Source organism: Falco cherrug, chromosome 9 (assembly GCF_023634085.1).
Source record: "Falco cherrug isolate bFalChe1 chromosome 9, bFalChe1.pri, whole genome shotgun sequence".
NCBI lineage: Eukaryota > Metazoa > Chordata > Aves > Falconiformes > Falconidae > Falco > Falco cherrug.
Genome location: NC_073705.1, coordinates 27,039,865 through 27,063,186, shown reverse-complemented (window position 1 = coordinate 27,063,186; position 23,322 = coordinate 27,039,865). Strand labels below are relative to the sequence as shown.

Genomic DNA, 23,322 nt, shown 5'->3' with positions numbered 1-23,322 from the left:
TGATTAGGTTTGCTTGAACAATATCCAGAATGAATGACCAGCAAGGAAACTCTGGTTTCTGAGCATCCAGGGACAGACTGCTCCCTGCCCTCCTCAGCAAGAGCAGCCAGTTTGTAAGGGAGTTGCTAGGGTCACTGTGGTATGGGTTGCCCACATCTCATACATAGTCTCTTAAATAAACCTCTGCCTCGACAGGTGGTACTGGGGTTTGTCTTGAAGCAAAAAGCTTTCATCTGGGAAAGTCACAAACTCCCAAGGCATGGATCTTGCATAGACTTCTAACTGTTAAAAGGGCCATCATCCGAAATAATATCGTGACCATGTTATGTGCAGACCTGTCCTGCTGACACTGAACATGCAGAGGTGTAAATCTTTTCATGTCCATGTTTAATGCTCCTATCCTAATCTAGATGGACAGAAAAAGATTTATACTTCTAAGCTGTTTCCATATTAATGAAAAACATTCTTGTCTCCTGTCCTCTAAACACACTCTGCAGCTGCAGGGGAAATAGTCTCTGAAGTGGGAGTGAGACCATGGTCAGACCTTGAATGCGGTCTTGGAAATGTCAGTGGACTGAGTACATTGTATGGGAATTAAAGTGAGTCACAGTGCAATTTGATGAAGATCTGGTTGAAGTTGGAGAGCGCTGAGCATCAACCATCTGTGTTTTCTTCTTGGAGGTCAAGGCTGGGTGAGAGTCAAATGGGCATTCCCCAGGGAAGAGCAACAGTCTCCTATGGGCAAGACCACACTGCTGACACCAAAGCTTTGGTAATTTGGAAGTTACAAGGCAGGAGGAGTTGCGTGGCAATGTCCGCTTCTGCCCTAATAGGGCAGAAACATTGGCAGAGAGTGTGGTGGCTGATCCACTTCCAGAAAGAGACATGAAAATTTGCTTTCAACAGAGCAGTCTAGCTGGTTCAACAGAGTGTCTAGCTGGATACCTGGTGTAGCCTGGTTAAAGACCATATCTGCAATATGAAGTCTCTGTTGCTATGACTTGTGTTGATAAAGCTGTTAAGATGGGCATTTTGTCTATGTGGCTACAAAAAGCTAAAGTGACAAAAGTCATCATCGTGCAGGTGCACAGGTGAAAATGCTTTTGGGCAGATAAAACATCTCCAGGACAGTTTAACAATAGCTGAGTTAAGATGACCTGATAGGGAGGGAGAGATGTTCTGGGCTGATGTAAATGGTGTGGTTGCTGATTTTTACCAGTCTGGGGTAAAAATCAGCATGGGTCACCTTAAGAAAGCAAAAAGCTGCACAGGTTGGCTTAGAGTTTCTGAGTCATCCTGTGGAACATACATGTTGCTCCTAATAAACCATGTTTATACTTCATTGAAACTCAACTTCTTTGGTTCTGATTCTGTGTAGGAATCACAAACGTTATTTTTAGGCCCTCGCGCTGAGCAGGGTTCAGGTGTATTTTATCTGCTCAGCGTCCAGTTGTGCTGGGGTCAGATTCTGCCTCTTATTAGCAATATGTGAATTTACTAAATTTCTTGTTTATATCTACGTTAACCGTTTTTTGTTTCTCAGATAGGTGTGATTTAACCTATCATCTTCCTCTATTAAAGGCGTTTTCCTGTGTTCCACCAAATCCAAATAATAGTTTGGGAGACCGAGAGAGGGAAGGGTGGGAAGAAGCAGACATCTAAGTAAAACATATGTTGAATGGGGAAAAAATCAGTCATCTTAGGTTCTGGGCCCGTGATTATTTCCACATGCCTGGACCGTATCACTGTGCTGTGTGCCATTAATGTCATTAGATGCTTTATGCCAGAGTGGATTTTTTGCGTATGCTGATGAGATTGCAGGAGTGGGACCTGGTAAATGCTGCCAGTGCTGTGTCGGCACCGCAGGGGTGGGTGCTGCACGTGGAGGTCTGTGCCCTCCCAAACCCCCTTCTTGTGCCACATGTGTGGGCGCACGCCCAGCCAGCCCAGCAGCCCCTGCAGTGCCAAGAGCTGCCTGGCTGGTTAACCAGCCTCCGGGCAGCAGAGTTTGTCCTCGGCCCTTTTTAAGAAAAGCAAACAAGAAAAATGGCTAATCAACCCCCACCTTGTAAAAATGGATATTTTTAACTGGTGCTTGGTGCTGGAAGAAGGCACGGTTGAAAATAAACATAATGTTCCTCTTCAAAGGTGCCTGTGTGTCGGGAAGAAATGCCAGCCTTTCCCCCTTGTTTTTGTTGGGGTGGATTTGTGAGAATGTGAGACTTTGGGAGCCATTGCCATTCCCTTTGGTTCCTGGTGAAAGGAAAAGAGATTTGATTGCTCCCTCCAGATAAAAATACTGAGGAGTCTTCTAGGCCAGAAAACAACTTCTTTTTTCCTTTTCTTTTGTTTTTTTGTTGTTATTTGAGCCTGCCAGATTGGTCTGCTCTCTGCTCTCCAAGTGTGTGGGCGGCACAGAAGAGGATGCTGAGACAAAGAATGGGGGAGGGAGGAAAGAGAAGTGAAAAAGACCTTTGGATTTGAGGCATGGTATATGGGAGGAAGAGAGCGCAATGGCAGAGGCAGCTTTGTTTTGGTTTGCACAAGTTTGCAGCAAATCAGAAGAAGCTGTGGTAGGTCAGAGACACTCAGTCTAGATGCTGTAGTGATGAGTATATTAGCATGGTTAAGATCCTAGGCATAAAGACGTTTTTCTGCATTTGGTAATTTTATGAAGCTTGTGTCCTACTGCTTTCTGATTCCTTCTCCTGGAAATGGGAATGTTGGATGGAGGGGTGGTTAGAAGGGAACGTAACTATTGCTCTAGTCAATACGGTATTTGCATTTTGTGTTCATCTGCTTTATGCTTTGATAAAGTAGGTCCAAACCAAGTGGCATTTTGTGAAGGTAAAGCTCTGACTTTTTGTGCTGACTATATCCTGGTTTCCTGAGGACTAAAACTCTTTTCTCATTCCAGTAATAGCTGCTCTTAGGCTACTGCATCTGGCTCGAGATCTTTATGGTACTTTTGTGAGACTGAGTTACATGCAAAATGTCTTTTAAGTTGAGTAACAGAAGAAAGGAGTTAAAAGTTGTAGCAAGGGAGAAAGGGTAAATTTCAGATAAAACACAAATAGTCTAGGACAGGGAAGTACAAGACAGCAGCATCTGGTGAGGGGCATCACAAGACCAGATAAGGCTGAGCATCAGATGAACAGAGGGAGTGGGAAAGGGCAACTCATGTAAGAGGTGTTTACATTATTTGTTTTGCATCTACACCTGCAAGATCCATCTTGCCTGGTTGGGAAAATTCACCCTTGCTGTGTGTTTTGCCCTTGGACTTTGCCCTTTTGACTTCCAGCTCCTTTGGTTCCTTGAAGTCTAATGTAAGAAAGCTTGCAAAAGCAGCCCTGTAAAGGGAAAGTTTTGTAAATAAATCCCATTTCCTATAGGGTGGCCTGGTAGCAGGAGGCAGGTAAGAGAAGAGGTGCATGAGGAGCCAGTCCTGGGGGAGGATCAGGGACTTTCCTCTGCGACCTCAGGAGCCTTTCCAAGCCTAGGTTGAAATGTTGTGTGAGCACTTGCCGGTGGGGGACGTTGTCTCACGGATGTGTGGCATGGACCTACCTGCCTGTCTTGCCAGCCCAGAAGGTTTCTTTTGGACCTGGTTGCCCTTCACCACCCTCTCTGAAGGTCTTTCAACAGGGTAATGAAAAGGTGTTTCTCTGCTGGGCTAATATTTACATCACAAACATCTGGCGCCTTTGCTTGGTTACAAACACCAGTGTATGCAAGTGAGAGGCATTTCTCAGAAAGGGTGGGATAGGAAACACAGAGGCTATTCTGTCCTGTCACCGTGTTTGCTAAGAAAAATCTCTGGAAATTACACCTCTATGCTGAGGAACATTATTAAGACTACAAAGTCAAGCTCATGCATGCTGGGGTGGAAGCTGTCTATCTAACCTTCATTTGTTCCCTGGTGCCAGTGTTTTCTGATTACCTTATTTACCTCTTTGGGTTCACAGAGCTCCTGCCTGTGCTCTTTCCAGAGGGCATTGAATGAAGATTGTTAGAGCAAATTAAGCTGTTGCTCGTAAGGTCCTCCTTTAACACAATAATAACTCAAAATATGCTTCTCTGGCTCGGGCAGGGAGGCATCACCTCTTCCTACAGGAATATTGTGAAAACAAATGTGGTGTTTGCTCAACAGTCACATGTTAAAGCGAAAATGCCATAAAAATGCTGACGATTCCAGCTGGTAATTTCATTTTTCAGTGCAGAGTTTAGATGTTACCACAATTACCAATAGATAATTGTATGAACGAGCTACTTCTATAGGAAGTGTGTAAGTAATGTACCAGTGTTCCCTGTAGCTCTGTGTGGAAAAAAAACCTCTGCTGTTGTTGCTAAAGGTTGTTGTAGTGCCTTATCACACGGGATAATACTGTTTGAAGTTTCCAAATATTTAATAGCCAGGGAAATGGGCTTGAAATAACAGATTTCTTGGTCCTGCCTTGCTGTAGTTGTGCTGTGCCTCCAGTCAAAGTAAAAATCAAGATATTGACATGAGACTAAAGAAAATCTTTGCTTGAAGATAGAAACTTTAGTTTTCTTTCCTGTTCTTATGCTTGTTCTGAAAGCAAAAGTCAGCTTCATTAAGTGAGTGTTATAAATCAGCATTCATTTGTGTTTTTTTAAAAATTACAACATTACTTCTAGTGAGATGCTTTTATCTTAATTTTCCATCACATTTGGATAGGCCTAAGGATTCTTATGCTTGAAGAGGTAGTCTGAAATGGCAGTGAGAGGCTAAGCTATTAGTGTTAATTCAGCATATAAATGAAGATGAGGACTGGAGGCATTGGAAGGGTAGTCAACATCATGCACAGCATGGTACTGTCCCTCAGGACTGGGCTTTTGGCAGATTCCAGGGGATGTTGCCCCAGAGCAGGCAGAGGTTTTCTGTGTCATCTAAAAGCTACATTTTAGAAACACCTTTTAGCCCAATGCAATGCTTTATTGCCAGGCACATCTTATGTTGAATTCTGTCATTTCCAGTCTCTCCTACCTTGTACTGTCCCACAGGGTTTTCTCAGTATATTATCTCAAAACTATTCAAGGAGGAGGGGGCACTCTTGGCTTTTGGGGCATTAATTTCCTTCCTGACACCATCCTGCACTGAGTCACTGTCTTTGAAGATAAACCCAGCATCCAGTGGGGGTTTGCATGCTAATGGAAAAACATTGTGCAGTTCTGCCTAAGGTCAGGTCAGTTCCTTGCCTTGGAAATCCTTCTCCTTGCTCAGCCTCCTGCCCCTCTCCAGCACTGCCATTCCCCTCTTCCACTCCTACAGATGGTTGTGCAGGGAGGTTATGATAAAACACCGAGTGCACAGGATCAGAGTTAAGCCTGGGATGTCTGTGGCAGCTTTGGCTTTGTGTGAACAGGGGCTGCAGCCCTGAGCAGCGACATGAAACCTGGGGCTCACCTATCGCTGCCCTGTCTCCTTCCGGAATCAGTCTGCATCCTGGACATCCATTACAACACCTCGCTGATGTCTTCATTGCCCTGCTGAGAGGCAGCCTTTACCGCTGCGCCGCTGTGACTCCTGTCATCAAAGCACATGCAACTGATGTCTCATTTACACTGAGCACAAATGTAAGGTGGATATACAGCCCCGGGACTTTCCCTGTCCTTAAGTTCGCCTTCCTGCCGTGCCTGCAGAGAACAGCACCAGGAAAACTGAGCCGCCCGAGTTAGCGGTCACAGTGCTGTAGTTTGTAGGTATGAGTGGTGATTTTGATATTAAAAATTCCAGCCAGAATCTTGAATTTCATTTGACCTACACATGGAGATTTGGCTTTCATCCAGAGATGCAGCTTTATAATAATGCTTAATAATGACATAACTCATTATATTCTCAAATGGGTGCATAAACCTCCACTAATCAGCATACCTTTTGCTAGGGCAGTATCTGTGTCTTTGCACTACAGATGAAGAATGGAAAGCAGAGACGCATCTTTCGTGTAAGCCCCCTCCGTTAATGGCAACAAATTAATGTTAAAAGGATGCATGGAATGCAAAATTTCCTAGCTCTGGTCCCTGTTTCTCGTGCACTAGCACATGCTGGTGAGACGATTTCTGTTGGATGCTTTCCTGTTGAGAACATCATTTTTCCTCTGGTCATACAGTGGCAGAGGTTCCTGGAGGAAATCTGTTTTCTGTACAGGTGAAGGTTCCCCCCTAAGAGCAGGGACTTGTGCTGAAAAAAGACCCAAGAATGCGTTCCCCTAAATTCCCCCATCTTCCTAGATGATGTCCGGCCATTTGCTGAGAGCTACTGTATTGAGTGAAAAAGGACAGTTTGTAGTCAATCTGTTTGTTACCATAAAGTGCAGGTGGTAACAGAGAAATTGATGACACCTTTTTAAACATAAAGATCATTAAGAGAAGATTCTTTGTCCCTGGTAAATGTCAGATTGATTTCCACAGTTCCCTCCTTTCCCCCATACTGATATTCCAGGAAACTTTTTGGACCATTTCTTGGTGGGATGTCTCTACCTGCAGCACTGTTAAAGTGCGTGAAACCCCCATCAAGACAGGTTTTCCTTATTTTGTCTTGCTTATGAAAATTAAACTCCAGTTCTTCATAAAGCCAAATCCAGTCCCAAAAGAGTTTTAGCTGTGTGAGGCTCGCATGAACTGGAATTTAATTTTCCTGTCCTAGCCTGTGACTATGTATAATCTTATCTTCGATCTCCATGAGCTGGATTTTTCATTCTTTCCTTCTTCCCTGTCTCTTGTGCGAGGCAGGTCTCTGCAGAGCTGGCTTTCCGTGCCATGGTTCCCTGCAGGTATCTCTGCTGCTTTCCTTCAGTTGGGGTGGAATGGGCTGTTTGGCTGTGTGGGCATGTCTTTTCCCAGACCATGGTGGGACTCTGGCATCCTCCTTGCTGACTGCTAGCCTTTTGACCAAGACACCAGGGGTGCAATGCAGATGCTTGTGACCCCTCAACTTCACACCCAAACCCACTGCCCAAAGCCCAGGGCTGGGGGTTTCATCCTGGGAGGGGTGGGAGAGGTGCCCTGTTGTCTGCTCAAGGCCACTAGGAAAGATCCAGGGTTTTAGCCTAGCACACAGCCTGATGACCGTGAATCTTACAGAAGTCCTCTGCAGCCTCAGCATCCTACTCTTGTGGTTAATAAGTATATTTAGCAAGATCCTCAAAATACTCCTGCGGCAAATTCCTCCTGGCTTGGACAGCAGCACTGCTGCTTGGCCAGAGTTCACTGGATGCTATTCACAAATGGGGATGGATTTAGGGGCTTGGTTTCTGTTGGGTCCAGCCCTAATACCTTTGTCAGTGATTTAGAAGGGAGCACAAATGGTGATGATAATTGATTTTTATTCTTGAGGTCAAAATGGGAGGCCTTGCCCATTATGGCAATGGCAAAGAAATACCCCAAGGGGACTTAGAGGGTATCGGCAGAGAGAATTGCAAAATAAGAATGGGGTTTTAATAGATTTTCTCTATGTCTAGAGAAAAATCAGAAAAGACTGAAGAGGGATTTGGGAAAGGGCAAGGTCCAAAATGGACTCAGCAGAGGCAAGAACAGATCAGGAGTAAGTTTCAGTGCGATGGCTGCAGAGGAAAGATTTGCCATATGGCAAATGATCCTCGAGGAATTATCATGGAACAGAGCAGACAGGCTATTTGACTATCGTGGATGGCTCTGTGGGACTGCCTCCCCCAGGAGCTGCTCCACAGCGGTGAGGGCAGCTCATGAAGGTGGGTGCTGGACATTTTCTGGAGGCGGGAAAATAATAAAGCAATTTTTAAATCAATTGAAATTGTTTATAATTTTCTGCCAAATGGGATGACTCATTCTGGCATTCTGCCCTCCCCACCGTCCCCCTTGGACAAACAAACAAAGCCAGTAAGTTGCAAAAAATAAAATAATCTAAAAAGATAACAATTCAAAATTTTCCTTTTGGTACATTCAAAACAAAGGGCTTAATGGTTTTTTTAAGACATCATTTCAGAGCTGGATTCAATGACCATAACTTGAAAAAATGAGGTAAAAGTAAGTCTAAAAATAAAATGTTCATTTTGAGTTAAAGAAACATTTTGTTCAGTGAGACACACAAAGCATTCAGTTTTGGGCCAACATGAAATGATTTTTTTTTTCTAGCAATCTCTTGGTTGAGGCAGTGAACCAAGAAGTCAATTATTCACAGAACTGTAGCAAGGTTAAGGTAAGGATGGAAAGCAGAGCCGAAATGAGAAACTGAGGGAGAACATTTCGGGGTTGAATGTCCAAGTCAATCTTCATTCCTCCGAGTGAAATGTGGTAGTCGATGGTGTGAGAGCATGGACCCTTTGCTGTCGGCCCAAGCAGGTGGGCTGCCTGCCAGGAGGTGTAACCAGCAACGTCCTTGTGGCATCCGTGGGTCCCCAGTGGCATGGGAGGCAGAGCAGGGTGCTGTGATGGGTTGGTGTGACCCAAGAGATGTCCTGCACGCGTCAGGGTGCGGGGCCCACGCTGCAGTGCTCCTGGGGACGCGTCCTCACCCTGCACTGCTGCTGCTGCTGTAAATGCAGTATTATCTGGGAGGGGAGGGGAAAAAAAACAAACGAGGGAGTCTTCTGCCAAGAAGCTGCCGTAAGCTCTGCAGAGTGTGACTTTGGGCAGGGAGGAGTGGAGCGCTGCCTGCGTGCTGCTCAGCTAGGGAAGAGCTACTGCTTGGGTCTGGGTGCAACTCCCCTCATCTGGGCAGGTGGGAGCCAGGGGGTGAGCCAGCAGTGGTGCCCAGCTACTGCTGAGGGGCCTGGGAGGCGTTCCTCTCGTGGGTTGGGAGTGCTGGCACAGCTTTAATCACGCACGCAGCATTAGGGCAAACACCCTGATTGTGCTTTTTGGCTTGGGCTTTTTTTGCATTGCCTTTTTTTTTTTTTTTTTTCTTCCCCCCCAGAAGTGCTGAGACGCACCCAGCCATCCTAAGCAATAATCCTTACAATACAGGCAAGAGGAGATCTTATTTCCCATTTTTCTGGTGGCAGAGTCGAGGCAGTGGGGTGGCAGGATTTGCCCAGCACCATGGTAAGAGCTGGGAGGCAGAGCTGCACTCGCAGCTGCGTAAATTTGACTCCCGCTCCTTTGCCGAGTGAAGAGCGACTGCGATGCAGCGTAAAGATGTGTGAGGTAGTTTTAAGTGAGCCGGCTGGGATATACCGCGGCCGGCCGTGGCAATTTGGTGCCTGCTGTGTTATACCCTTAGAGCAGTGGACAGGAGAGCTGTAGGGAGACATGCATGCGGGCAGCGGTGCGTGGTGCTGGCGATGGAGAAGAGGGAATGAGCAAGCTCCTTGCACGAGCTACGGGGTGCAGACAGCAACTGAGGGAGCAGCCCTGGCTGCGGCACCCTGTGCGCCGCTGCGGCACCCTCGACATCCCCCTGCTTTTAATAACGCTGGCCGTTATCCATCAGCAGAGGTAATGAGCTGGAGAGCAGGAAGCATTGTATCTGGGCTGAGCATGCAAGCCTCGCACAAAAGAGTTTACGGGGAGTAATGTTTTTATTATTACAGTCCATGGCGAGCCATTCTGCATTTCAAGCACCACTTCTTTGCTATTAAATAATTAATAATTAACCAGCAGAGGCTGTGTGAAGACTCTGGTGCGGTGATGTCTGGTAATAATTTTTTAACTTTTTTTTTTTCTTTTCCTTCCTCTTCATTCATTTATTTATTTATTTATTTTCCCCGTTCTCATTATCCCAGGGCTTTGCGCTAGGATACCAAACCCCCGGGGAGCGAAAGTTTCAAACGGCCGAAGCCGTTTGATTTTTATAAATGAGTTCTTAATTTGATTTTTTTCCGGCGGGGGTGCCGGTGCCCCCTGCTGTGTTCTGGGTGCCGCCGGGGCCCGCACCCCCCTCCCGCCGCCCGGGGCGCCTGTGCCCGTTGTGCGGGGGACGGGGACCGCGTGCGTGGGGACCGCGCGCGGGGCGGGGGGCACGCCGCATCCCTGACACGCCGGCAGCTATTTCAGGAAGCCGCGAAGTCTCCTCCTTCTTATGTAAATAAACATGACAGCTCCCAGCGCCGGTGCCGCGGCTGGAGGCGCGGTGGTGGGTGGAGGCTGCCGGCGCGGGGCAGCCGGCTCCCGCCTGGCCCGGGGGCTGCTGCCGTGGGGCGGGAGCCGGCCGGGCCCCCGCGGGCTGCGCCGCCATGGGGGGGCAGGTGACCAGAAGCCTGCTCTACGGTAAGGACCGACCCCCGCCGCCCCTCCACCGCGGAGTGGGGGGGCGGCTGGGAGAGGCGCGGGGGGTGCCCGGCGTGTGCTGCCGCAGCATCGCGCTGCCGCGGGGCGACCCAGACCGGGGCTGCTGGCCCCGCTGCACCGGGGGCGAGAGACAGCGACCTGCCGGTGCCGGGGAGGGTAACTGTGTCCCTGTGCGCTGTCAGACGGCTCCCACCCGGGGAACAGCGGAGCCGTGGTAAAGGTCGCTGCAAGGCAGCTGGGCAGGCGCTCGGAACAGCCGCCTCGTTCTTCCCTTCCACCCTCAGTCCTTGACAATAAATTCTGGTTTACCTGGTTGGGGTAAGGTTTGGGATGAAGGGTGTTTGAATTGACGGATGCTAGGCAAAGCCCTGAGGTGCAGCGTGCTCGCTGGGTTTGCTGGGTGATGCTGGGGGAGAGGGGGGAGCTGGAAGGGACCGGGAATATCTTGCACAGGCCAATGTTAAACCAGAATTTGCACCTATAGACAATGTGCGATACTAGCCACGTCCCGGTCTGCACAAATCTCGTACCATAAATACTTTTGTGAGAATGTTGCATTCCTTAATGTTAAATGTGCCTATTACTCTGAAATGTTCTGTTTAACTTTGGCCGTGGTAAATGCACTGCACGCTCAGTACAGTATGAGTGTATTTTCAGAGATGCTTCCTTGTTACAATAGTAAATATTGGGCATGAAAGGCACAGGTGAAGCGTGGCGTGGGCTTAGAGTGTCTCATATCCTTTCTTTGAATAGAGATTCATGGGCTACTTACGCTTAGGCTGTGAATGTTCACATTGCAGTCCTGATTCTTCTCACGTTTTCCACCAAGTCCAAACCCTATAGTTTAAGGAGTAAATGGACATAGTCAGGAAGTAGATGATGTTTCCCCTAAAGGTATTTATGAGGCGTATCTCAGTAGAGATTACTGTTTGTTCATCATTTGTGTTCTGAAGTTTCCATGGCCTGATCTTATTTTTTCCTAATCTCATGATACATGTGCAATATGCAGAATAACAGCGTTGTCGGGTCAACATCAAAAAAAGAGCTCTGGCTGTTGTCTTGTGATTGTAAGTGCCTTTCCACCTTTGAAGCATTATTTGAATGAATTTGGAAAAAAAACCCTGGCCGTGAAAGAATAATAGCTATATATGTTTCTTGCGTGTGCCAGGGACTTGGCATTCCTGCTGGGGCTGTCTCCTGCCTGCAGCTGGCAGCGTGCTGCACAGTAATCCTGCAACTTCTGCCTTTCAGCGATTCTACTCCAGCGAGTGTGCTTCTCTTTAATTTTTATTTTGTTGGGAGAGGGAAACTAATGAGGAGATGTGGGTAATTAACTCAAATTTCCTTCTCCCTACAGAAGGGTTATGGGCTGTCTTATATTCAGAGGTGATGCACTGCTCTGCTTAGCACAGCGATGCTTTAAAAAAAAAAAAAGGACGTGCATTATACTTCAAAAAGAAAAAATAGAAAGTCATGCAACAAAGCACATTTAACTAAAAGAGACTGCATCTGTACTTGTGGTTTGTCTGTGGCTACTATTCCTCCACTTCCATCTTTCTGTTGAATATTTCTGTTTCAGATGTGTCTCAAAATAGCTGGGGAAAGAGAACTGACACCTTGTCCATTTCTCTGAAGGATAATAGAGAATGAATGTAATGATACTGAAAGGAGTTGTGTTGACAGTCTAGGGGGCTGACATCCTTTGTTTTTGGAAAGCACAGGTAAAGCATAAACCCACATCCTCCAGACATTTCTCTGTGTTGCGAGGATGAACTGGGATTTTTCACAAGCACCTAAGTAATTTAACCTCACTGAAAATTAGCTCAGATGGGGAGATACTGCACGGGCTGGCTGCTTGCAGCTCTGCTGAGCCAGTCCTGGGGAAGCAGCTGGTGTCCCCGAGCCACGTGGCCAGAGTGGTGCGCAGGGTCTCTGCCTCCTCCAGGGCACACCCTGACCTTGGTGGGGTCAGGAAATTAGATTGAGATAAAAGCTTCTGAAATAGATTCACGAGGGAGGCACCGTTTCAAAAAAAGCATATAATCAGGGGGGTGATTTTTAAAAGCTATGGGTGCCCTGATGTAAGGACAAATGTTTATAGTACTCAAGTGCAACCATACACAGACTGTCATGACGAGGAGCACCTGGCATCATTTTACTCTCTTTCACCTAGAAATCTGCTTTCAAGCAGTCGAGTAAAGCGACACAACATTCCTGCCAGGCAGAAGAGCCTCAGCACCCTTTTGCATGAGGAGAGCCATGGGTGGGCGATGCATCATGCCCAAGAATGCATGGTTGGTGGTAGTGGTGCTGGATGTCCCTGGACCTGCACTGCTGCTTGGGTCTATTGTGTAAAGCCCTACACGCCAGTGCTGTGCCAATCCTATTTGAGCCATACAGTGAGGTACACGGATGCTTGCATGGGCAGGCATCTCTTAGATTGAAAACGCTGCTTTCCCACTGATATGATGGCAGTGCAGGAAAGCCATGCTAGTCTGTCCTAATGATGGAGCTGGTGGGTGCTGAATGGGCCCTGAGTCACCTGAAGGAAAGTTTCCCACCTGGTGGGACTGGGAGCAAAAATAAGCATCAGTTTTCTGAGCTTCCTGGGAGAGATCCACCTCCAACTTCATTCCTTGCTAGCAAACACCCCAATGGGCTTGTGCCATGAGAGACAGCACTTGTTTTTGAAAGGAGACATATGACAGCTTGACAGTTGGAACACGGGAGCCGGTCAGTCTTCTCTCTGAAATGACGTGCAGTGCTGAAGTGCACTCGTACAGTCTCCATCTATGTCCCTGTGCTGGGCACCATGAGGGTCTCTGCTCCTCTTCCCCATGCCCTTTCCGTTTCCCACTACCATCCACAGCAGTCCTTGGGGTGCTTTCCAGGGCTCTATATGCAAAGAAGAGTTGAAATAGGAAGTTCAAAGGTAACACAACCTTGATGGACAGGATGTTTACTTGCTGTTTCAAAAGTAATATCTATATATGTGGGGTTTAACAATATTTTAAACAGGAAAAGTTAATATGATTGCTTATGGTTTGCTTTAACGATATTTTATACAGGAAATATTAATATGATTGCTTGTGGGTCATCTGGGGCTGGTTTCTTCAACAATGGCTGTGTACTGTGGTATTCCTGTAACATAGGCAGAGTTTACTAAATATATATATATTAAACTACTTGCTAGCTAATCGTGCTTGGAACATATCTCTGACAGATGTGTATGTAATAATATGTATGTTCTTGTTATGTGTTTGATTCAGCTGTCACCTGCTGCAGTAGTTTTTAATTCCTCCTTATTCCTATGAGTGAGGTGATGTTTGCAGAAGATCCTGTTCTTAATTTTAGGAGGCCAAATCCAGGAGTTTCTGTCTGTGAAAAAGACCACCCTGAGTATTTTTTATTTCTCTTTCACTCAGAACCAAGCTAGCACAAAGCGATGGTTTAGCCAAGGAAGCTGCTGCATTGTGCTGGGAGAGGTATTCAGTGTATATAGACGTGCAGAGGTTAGTGATTAACATGGGCACATCTCTTCAGAGGGCTTTTGACTAGCTAGAGTATACACAGTGGATTAATTCACGTGCATGTGAGTGTGTACGTACCTGTACATTTGCTCAATAACCTTTCTTCCTACAAGTCATAATTACTAATAAGTCCCTCATTGCAGGGCCTTGTTTTATTTTTGCTTTAATTACATGACAGGCATTCATCAGTGTTTTGCAGTGGAATTATTTTTACAAGGAGCAGGGAAAAAGGTATCTTGTGCTACATTTTCCAAACTGTAATTGTATGGCATCGATGTAATTGCAAATAAATCCCTAGTGAGAGTGCATGGGCTTTTTAGCCTGGGAAGCTGTACTGATCGACAGATGTGATTTTCAGTTTGAATGGCTGAATTTTTAAGGTGCTTGCAGGTGATGCTCTGTAAGTTGTGGATACAATATAAATAACGGCTCGTGTGTCTTTGTGTGCTGTATGTAGAGGCCCACGTAAGTGTCATGCAAGGCTGGATTTTCCCCTTACCACATGTATGTAAGCCTGGTGAGCAATGCAGGCACCCTTGTACGGTTGTGCCACATAAAGGGAGAAGGGAGCAGGACTCTGTCCATGCTGCGTGGCAATAGGCTTTTCGGTGCCAATCTCCATTCATTTCCCATTTCATCACGTTCTTATTTTCCACAGGCTTTCCTGCACCTGGCTGGTCATTTATTCCCATGCAAAAGAGGTGTGAAGCACTGGCGTTGTCCTCCCTCTGTGTTTTGTTCTCCCGGAGAACAATTTCTGGGTCTTGCTCACACATGTTGGTGGGAGGTACGGGATGTCCGGGTGCTGTGTGGAAGCCCTCAGCCCTGGTGAGAACTGCTGAGCTGCTGCTGTAGCACTTTGGGGAACAGCAGAGGGTGGAGGCCATTTCCCTAGTGTAAGATAGCTACTGTATGCGACTTCATTTACTCTTACTTTGCACAATAGATCTCTATTTTTAGCTTTCTCTTAATTCCTTGTAGTGTAGCGAATGGTATATCTATCTATATGCAAGTGCTGAAATCAGCCCCATGCTTTGTTCTCACTGTCTATTCACTGCCTATACTGCAATAACCGTTCCAAATACCACATTTCACCCTTGCAGTTAATATCACTAAACAGCATTGTATTCCAGTGTACACTGCTGTACACACCTTCGAATTAAAATTTCCCTCTTCTTCTACCTAATTAAAATTGCAAATATTCCAGAAGAAATAAGAAACAACCACAGTGAAAAAATGAAGACCCGACAACAGAAATTGTTAGAAGATTTCTTTGCGAATTAGTATTATTTTGTATTCTTATCATATCTGAGTTATTGCCTAGATTTTGGGGTAACTTCTCATTTGATGAAGTGACTGGTGATGGGATCAGCCTCACTAGGGGGTTAACGTCTCCCATGTTCTGCAGACAGTTGCTTGTTGAGATCTAACGTGGGACTGGGGAGGAAAGGCCCTTTCAAATACTCACTCTGCTTTTAGCACAATTGGTATATAGCCCTGAAAGCAAGTGAGTATGTGTGCATGTGTGTGAGAGAGAAATTAATCCCGCTCAGGGCGGGATTAACTGGTACAGAAGACCCTGGGCAGGGTGCCAAAACTGTGTTGGCATTTGCTAAAAGTGGGGCTCCCAGAGATTATTTCGGTTAATGCCTGTGACCTGTGGGTCACCTGCCAGTGTCCCAGGGTGGCTGATAGTAAAGCATATTAACTGCTGACAACACTTCTGAAAATGAAGTGTGTGGTACCTCTGTGTATAGAGGTTTTACAGGTAACCACATTTATACTTGAAACCTGTTCTACTGTTGTGAAAGGCAGATGAGGTTTTCATTAGTTGTGGTGGTATTTGACTGTAAGGGTCTTGCTACAGGCGCTGAGAGCAAAGAGCATCCCCGTTCTTGCTTTGTCCGTTGCTTTCATGGCATTTGCCTGTTAACTTCTGTGTCAACTCGATGCTCGTTTCTGGTGGGACCTAGGGACTGAATGTTTTTTTTCAGGTTTTGTTGTCTTATTTGTCTACTCTTTGCCTGATCATCTCCCTCCTTGATACGGAAGCATTGTTACCTCTGATCTTTCCTCACCTCTTTCTTACTGAACTCCTGTTTTTTTAAGAATTATGGGTGATATGTTTAGCTATCATTCAGTTAATTTAGAGGTAGCAGGTGTCTCTTCAGAAAGCTTTGTAGGATCCCCTGACATGTCCTATGGAATCATCTGCATGCTTATACAAAACAAGGAGTCCCGCAGCCAGAAGATTCATGTTGTTAATAGTATAAAACAAATTTGCTAAACAAATACAATTACCATTGCTGACATTTAGCAGGAATTAAGAAGAGGCAGCCTCTAGACATATGGTCTTAAAATTGATAGGGCTGCTTTCTTTGTATTAAAGAACATAACATTAATGATATCCATACATACATGCAGAGGGTTGCATTGAGATCAATCTAAAACCCGATTAATCCTAAAGGAAAGGGAGTTTCCTGGGAAGCGAAAGCAAAGCAAAGAATCGATCCCAATCGATTGCCCTCAGCAATCGGCAGGGATTACTGATGGCACAGCAGGGTAAGGAGCTGGAGGTCAGGAAAGATCTTGCCTCCCAGAGGCTAAATAAGAGTGTGACTGCCAGCTGCAAGCCTCACCGAGTGCCTCCGGTTGGAGCATATGCTGCAGCCCTGCATGTCACTGTGCTTTGCTCTAGGGTTGATCCCTGTTAGCATTGTTGTCCGTTTATTTTCTCCCTGTCTGTCCCCCCTTAAATCCAAGTTTTACTTTGAAAATGTATTTATCTCAGTGAAGCTGGTCCAAAATGAGTTAGAGCCACCTTCTCTGTAGCTCTTGTCGAGTTAGTCTCACAAGTATTTCAGTTCCTTGACTCTGTCCTTGATTGTCTCTTGAAGGGACACTTTTAATTTGTTGGCGTTAAAAATAGCATTCAAGATGACTGCAGTTGATGGGGCTGGGGAGAGGAGTCCTTGGGTTTATCTGACATTTGCCGTGGGTCCAACAGCACAGCAAAGGGGGTGGGCTCAGGGACAGCTGTGATAATTGATGGGATGCATAAGCATGTTTTTCCTGTTAAGAGTGATAGCGCTTTTATTTTAAAGAAAATGGGAAAACAGTAAAAAGGGGATATAATAAAAGCCATATACGTTAATGAACATGATGCAGAATGTAAAGAGTAGGCTCCTGGTTGCCTCTCCCCCAACAGCCAGTATCAGCAGAAATCTGGATTTCTTGCCCTGTCCATAGACTTAAAATCACTTCTGTGTGGGAAGCCTTTGTGATAAACCAAGGCCCCTTGCTATGAAAATCAACTTCTTTTTGTGGTTCAGTTTATATCCTTTTCTGCCTATATTAGTAAACGTATCCTAGTACAGAGGGGAAGCATGGTGGGGGTCAAGTATCACTAAATACCCCTGGGCTGAATTAGCCCCATCACATTGTACCTAATATGACAGTTCTGCATGGGGGTGCGTGAGCCTGGTCCACGTGAGGCGACCTGGGGCTCCAGAAGTTGCTTACAGCAGGCTTTGTCAATGAAGTCTGGACGGCAGCAGAGGACCCAACACTTGTCCCAAGCAGGATGGCTGTGCAGTGACCTCTCTATAAAATTTGCTTGGGTAGCACAGGCTGTTGGCATCTTTGACTACCTTTGGAGAGAAATCCTTATGGATCGAAGCACACAGAGCCCTAACGAGGAAGTGCCCACAACTGATGTGCGGATGGCTCAGCGTGGCTCTGGAAACGCTGTGTTAGCCTTGCGGCAGGTAAAGGCCTTGGGTTGCTGGTTGCGATTTCACACAACCTTCTCTGGCTGCCACTGCTGTGTTTTCTCTGTGATGGACCTTGCTGTGCAGCCACGTGGCATGGCGTGGATGCAGCACGGGAAGTTTTTGGCAAATACACTTGTCAGCGAAAGCAGGGCCTGCTGAGACACACCAGGGCAGGACTGAAAATGTCTTTTTAAAGGAACTGTGAGGCACGTGGCCTGGCTTAAGCAGAGCTTGGGCATCGAGGCTGCCACCTCAAAAGCAGCGCCTGTTGAACCGGGGAAGCGGTTTGAAGGAAGCACGTGCCTGTGTTTGAGTTGCATCTTGGCAGGTCTGGAGGTTGTTTTGGTTTTGGGGTTTTTTTTTTGACTCGGACACCTGCAAGAGCCTATTCTTCTGTTCCCTGCCATGCTTCCCAGCAACCCAGTCCTTTGCTTGCTTACAAAGTTCAAGTGATCCTCAGGCTACTTCAAGTCCCAGACCTTTGTTGTCAGCCAGAGGGAAGCTGCGTAGCCTCAAGGAGATAGTGGATGGGTTTGAGCGTGGGAGAGCTCTCCCATCGGTGGAAAGCAGGTTTCCACCTGCAAAGCAAAGATGGGGAAGGTGATGTGCAGAGCCCCGGTGTAATGCTACCCCCTGCTTGCAAGCGTAGAGGGGAAATTGAGCCATAAACCACACCGTGGCATGCAAAGAAGCCATTCTAATTTCAGTCTCTGCTGGAAGCACCACATGGAAAAGAAAATGTGATCAGTATAAAAATAAATGTTTATGTTTCTAGAAGCAGAGACCTCCCAAATAATTAACATTACTCGACAAACTGCTGTTTAAAACGCAAGCGGTTTGAGTGCTGCAGCTCAACAGGCATTCGTCACAGCTCTGGGGTAAATGCAGTATGTGTTGTGGGTTGGTTACTGCTTTAAAGAAGATTACCCATAAACATCTTTTGCTTAAGGAAATTGTCTCCATGATTTCACTTTCTCTTGCTTGGAAAAGCTAAAGGTTAGAAAATGGGCAAATGGCAACTTGGTGGCAAGGGCATTGAGGATAAGGTTTTGGAATGAAGTGCTGGATCTTAGTTTCACTTAGTTGGACAGATCAGGCTTTTGGTCAGAAGACAGAAATGTTTCATTGGCTTTAGCTTTTGGGAGGAGGAGAGAGAAGGGAAAGGGCTTTTTGGGGGAGAGAGTTTTGAAAGCTACAATTTCAGCTCTGATTTATCTTTAATACTCAGTGACTCAACTAAAAGCACTTTAAATAAAACTTTACTTTTCTCTAGGGCTGTTGGAAGACTGACTGGAGACATAAAGATTGTTAAGACAGTATTTTTCAAAGGTTAAAAAAATAGCAGCTTACAAAGAGACTGGGATTAAAAAAAAGTTAAAAGAAGAAAGTCTTTCTGGAAGATAGAAATATATGGGTGCCTATAATATGCTGAAGAATCCCAGGTCAAAATTACTTCTGTCTTTGCACATCAAAGAGAATGAGATTATAAAATATAAAACAGAGCCTTAAGAATCTAATTTCTTTTACAAAGGCATTACTGATGCTGTTGAATTTCCTGCAACTTGGAAAAGGAAAGTTGCTCCATTATTTTCTGGTTATCCTAAACTAGTTCAGTGCCACCCTCTGATTTTTCATCTCCAAAGGGAAAGAAAGCATCACTAACACTGCCGCCTTATTTTCTGATTCTGAGTGAAGCTATGTATTTAGAAGGAATGCAAAGTCAGAAGTCCTGATGGGTGCTGGTCCATCTCACATGGAGCTGGAGCTGCAGCATGACAGCATGGTAGGAGTTGCTGTCCTACTCTTAATCCCTCTGTCCATCAGTGACTTTGCAAAATTGTCTGAAGAGACCTTGCTGCTTGAAGGCTGTGACAAGGTTCCTTTCTGTCCAGCCCAAGGCTCTATTGCTTGAGCAAGGGTGGGTGATTCAATATCTAGATATTGTATCGCTGTATTTCATCGCTTGGATTTTGGATGGTTACTGACTATAAAATGATCTTACTCTCCTTGGCCTGTGCTATTCTGTGCATGGCTTCTAGCAGTCAGGCTTAGGTGGGAAGTGGGCAAGGCTGTCTTTGGGATACAGTAGAAGATCTTGCATCGTGTTAGAAATTAATTCCTGAAATGGAGATGCAGTGATTACAGCTGCCTGTATCCCTCCTAGGCAGATTTGCAATGGTATTTATCAGACAAAGGATGAAACATTCAGGCTGTCTGTTCCCATGGTAGAAAGGATGAAATGCAGGGAAATATCCTCCAAATATTCTACAAATAGATTTGAAAGAGTGCTAAAGTCATTCAACATGTTTGCAAGAGATGACTGCAGATCTTACAGTGCTCTTCACCAGAGACCCGGTAACCTCAGCCAGCAAATAGTTTCAGCAAAATGCTGGAAGATGTTTCTATTCCGTTATCTGTAAAATGACTGCCTGAGCTCTCTTTACCCACTCGTGATTATCCCACAGAGACCTTTCTGCTCTGAACCCCCCCACAGCAAAGCTGCTCACTGGAGGCTCACTGTGCTTTGGGGAATCTGTGCTTGAACCCTTGTGGACAGACTTTATCCATTTTATCTTCAGTGTGTGGCAGAAGCAGTAGTTTTATGACACATATGTGCCTGGTACTGCTGGCTCAGTTGATGCAGGAGGAGGTGTGTAACGTTGTGTGGGCAGCTGTAATGGAGTGTAAGTATGGGCAAGTTACCTTAAATAACTTCAGTACTCCAGAGAAGTGATTTTGCAGTGCACCCTTTGGAAAATATTAAAGATCAGTAGCAGTTTTGGATTTCTGACACTTCAGTTTGATGACGAGTGTTTTGTGTTTTTCCTGTATGTACTGCATTTACAACGTTAGGTTCAGATTATGCATTGAGATTGGTTTTTAGGGGCAGAAAGCTAATGAGGGAAATGCTTCGTGGCCCAGAGGTCTGGATTTGCAGACCAGTTCAACAGCTGCATCTCTCTGTACTGGCAGGAAGGAGCATCTGTCAGGGATGCAGTGTGGTCCTTATTAAATTATTATTTAGAGCTGTAGCTTTAAAGAAACAGGTGCCATTATATACTAAAAAAAAAATAAATATCCAGCGGTCTTTCCTAGCAGAAGAAATGCCCCTTAGCTGGACAAAGACTAAAGGATTTTCCATGATTTTTCAAGCTACAAAGAAGCAAGGAAAATGGATGAATGAATTGGGCTCCACACTTAATTGCTCCTCCTCTTCTGAAGTAGTGTAGGTGTCTTTCCACCAAGAGAATAAAGTCCCCTGAGCCCTTTAGGCTTGTTTCCTATTTGCACATGACCTTCAAGGCAGTCACACCATGAATGTGGCAACATCAGGAACAATGCTCTGAATGGTGTGACATCAGATTTCTTCCTCTTTTGACTCTTATCAACACCTCAATATGCAAAAATGCCCTTTTGCATGAATTTTAAAACTGTGTTGTTCCCGTTCCAAGCTGGCTTGCTTTTCTAGCACATCTCTCGTCTTTCAGCTATTTAGAAATACAGTCATATTTTATATTCGTGCTCTTCCTTCCAAGTCACCTGTTCTACATTACCCAAATTCAGTAAATGGTAACCGATCATCTGAGTCAGGAAAGGTGGTGTTATACTGCAGCAGTATAAAATTGCTGAAGACTGAATCATCGGGAAGTTTTCTTCTGCTTAGCTTGCACACATCAGTGTTCACGCAATTTCCAAGCCAGGGGTGGCAAAGCTTCCTTGGCACCCTGTCTTGAGAAGCGTTGGGGTAGCGTCCTTTACAAAACAACCCGAGGGATTGACTGTGTTACCCAAGTGGTAAGAAAATAATCAAGAAAGTTTATGGAAATTCTGTCAGGGCTTATAATGAAAGGGCTTTGAGCTTTTAGTTTGAAGCGTATTTCTTCAGAGAGGACTGGAGCTCTTTTGTGTGCTGTTGTGGTGACAGAAGAGGTACTGGAGTAACCTCCCACTGTCCTCTGGTGCAAGGAATTGCATTGGCTGAGGGTGTTGAACAGCACGTGTCCTGACAGATTCATTAAAATCAATTGAAATCAGATAAAACTTATATTATTTAGAAAAATATCTTCCTCTTACTTCCGTTTATTTGCTGTTTATTTTGTTATATGCAGACTGTAAACAGTTTGGGGCAAGACCCATCTCATTTTTGTGATTCAGCATGAGGCGGTGGTTAGCAGGTAGGATCACTTTTAAAGAAAAAAAACATCTTTATGTGCTCTTGTCCTCAGGCAATAAGGATTCAGCACCCTTGTTTTTTTACTGGCTGGCCGGTTACAGCAGATGCTAAGGAAAACAAGTTCCTGTATGGACTGCTCCAGCAGCTATTTATAGCAAAATGTTAAGTAACAACTTCATGGGTCTAGCATGGGAATTGCTAAGAAAGATGATGGAATAGTATTCATGCTTTTTCTTTGGAATAAGTGCCAGGGATGCTGTTTATCGTTGTTAAAATAAACTGGAATTTCATGCCCTGATTGGCTGTTGCAGTTTCATGTTTTAATTCAATGATCCAGGCTCAGATGCTGGTCTGCTGGGGAAACAGGCTGGATTACTGGTAGGAGGTGTTTAAACTGGTGCAAGCGATGTGCTGCAGAGCCAGATGAGAGCAGGAAGGTCAGTAATTTAGATTCCACTTGTGACTGTGGTACAGAAAGTGCAGATTAATGAAGGAATGCACGTGTGGATGGCCAAATTCTTGCGTAAAGAAGAAATGTTGCCCTTTCGCCTGGATTTGTCTCAGTAGCGCTTAAATTATTTGCCTGCAAAAAATATATATGTTTTAATCATGTAGTGGCTAGCACTTGAGTGCTACTGGAGACCTCTCTGGTCTGGGCAAAATTTCTTGGTTATAATTTATGTTTGTGCAGCGAGAAGTTGCTGGAGAGCAGCGCTGGTGTCCTGTGCAGGGTAGGCAGCTTCACGTCTCATGCCGGCTCTGCCGGGTGGGCTGGAATTTTAGCAGCTCCGTGGTGGGGGAGTCAGGCATGGAGCTCCCACACGTTCACCCCAGCAATGCACTTGGGAAACTGCCATTTTGATGGCAAGCTCTGTAACCTCGGTACCCAGTGCAAGTTACTTTGCAGGAATACGTTACAGATTAACTAGTGGGTGCTACCAAAATAAATCCATCTAATTATAACTTTGTGAGGTGAGGGAGCCTTGGTTAATCACTAGGACCTGTTGCTTCAGGAGAGGAGTGGTGGTTTTTCGTTTTCTTTTCTTTTTTTTTTTTTTTTAATGAGAAGATACGAAGCACGCCTGTCTTAAGGAGAACAAACGAGGAGAGTGCAAGAGTTTTTTTTTTTTTTTAAATAATAATAAGGGAGTAAATTTAAGTGAGAGAGAAATGTGCGGCTTGAGGTGAGGCCAGTGATGGAAAACTTGAAAGAGGGAACTGGCTGAGAAACAATTAAGACGATGTTAAATGTGGCTGAGTAGCAGAGGCAGTAGTAAATTTTCACCAGCCTGATAAGTTGCTAGTTCTAATAACCCCATACTTTTGGGATTTGTTTGCAGCCAAACATAATCAGGAAAAAATTGAATCAATATCTTTAGGGGTCTAGTCAGTGTGTAGCAACACTGGAATTTCAGGTGCATTTATCCTTCATGAGCGAAGAATATTCCATTTCACAATGGCATAAACCCTGCAGTTGGGAGACCCTCAGCTGATGTATGTTTGAAGGGCTTCCTTTTAGGATTGCTTTTGGACTTTATATTGAATGACAGTCTTTTTATTTGGGTAACTGGTGTGGAGGGAAATAGTTTGGAAACTGTACCGATGAACAACAAAGTGA

General features: G+C 45.3%; 1 protein-coding gene across 2 annotated transcripts in view; it reads left to right on the top strand.

Annotated features, from left to right (window-relative positions):
- Window positions 1-23,322, top strand: part of NEURL1 (neuralized E3 ubiquitin protein ligase 1) — a 165,704-nt gene that overhangs the window by 63,622 nt on the left and 78,760 nt on the right. Inside the window, exon 1 of one of the 2 annotated variants that reach the window (XM_055721225.1) lies at window positions 10,060-10,206. The exons of the other annotated variant lie outside the window; for it this stretch is intronic. Coding sequence (XP_055577200.1) covers window positions 10,173-10,206 — 34 coding nt within the window. The 5' untranslated portion in view covers window positions 10,060-10,172. Of the gene's footprint in view, window positions 1-10,059; window positions 10,207-23,322 lie in introns of those variants that run through there. 2 annotated transcript variants of the gene reach the window in all.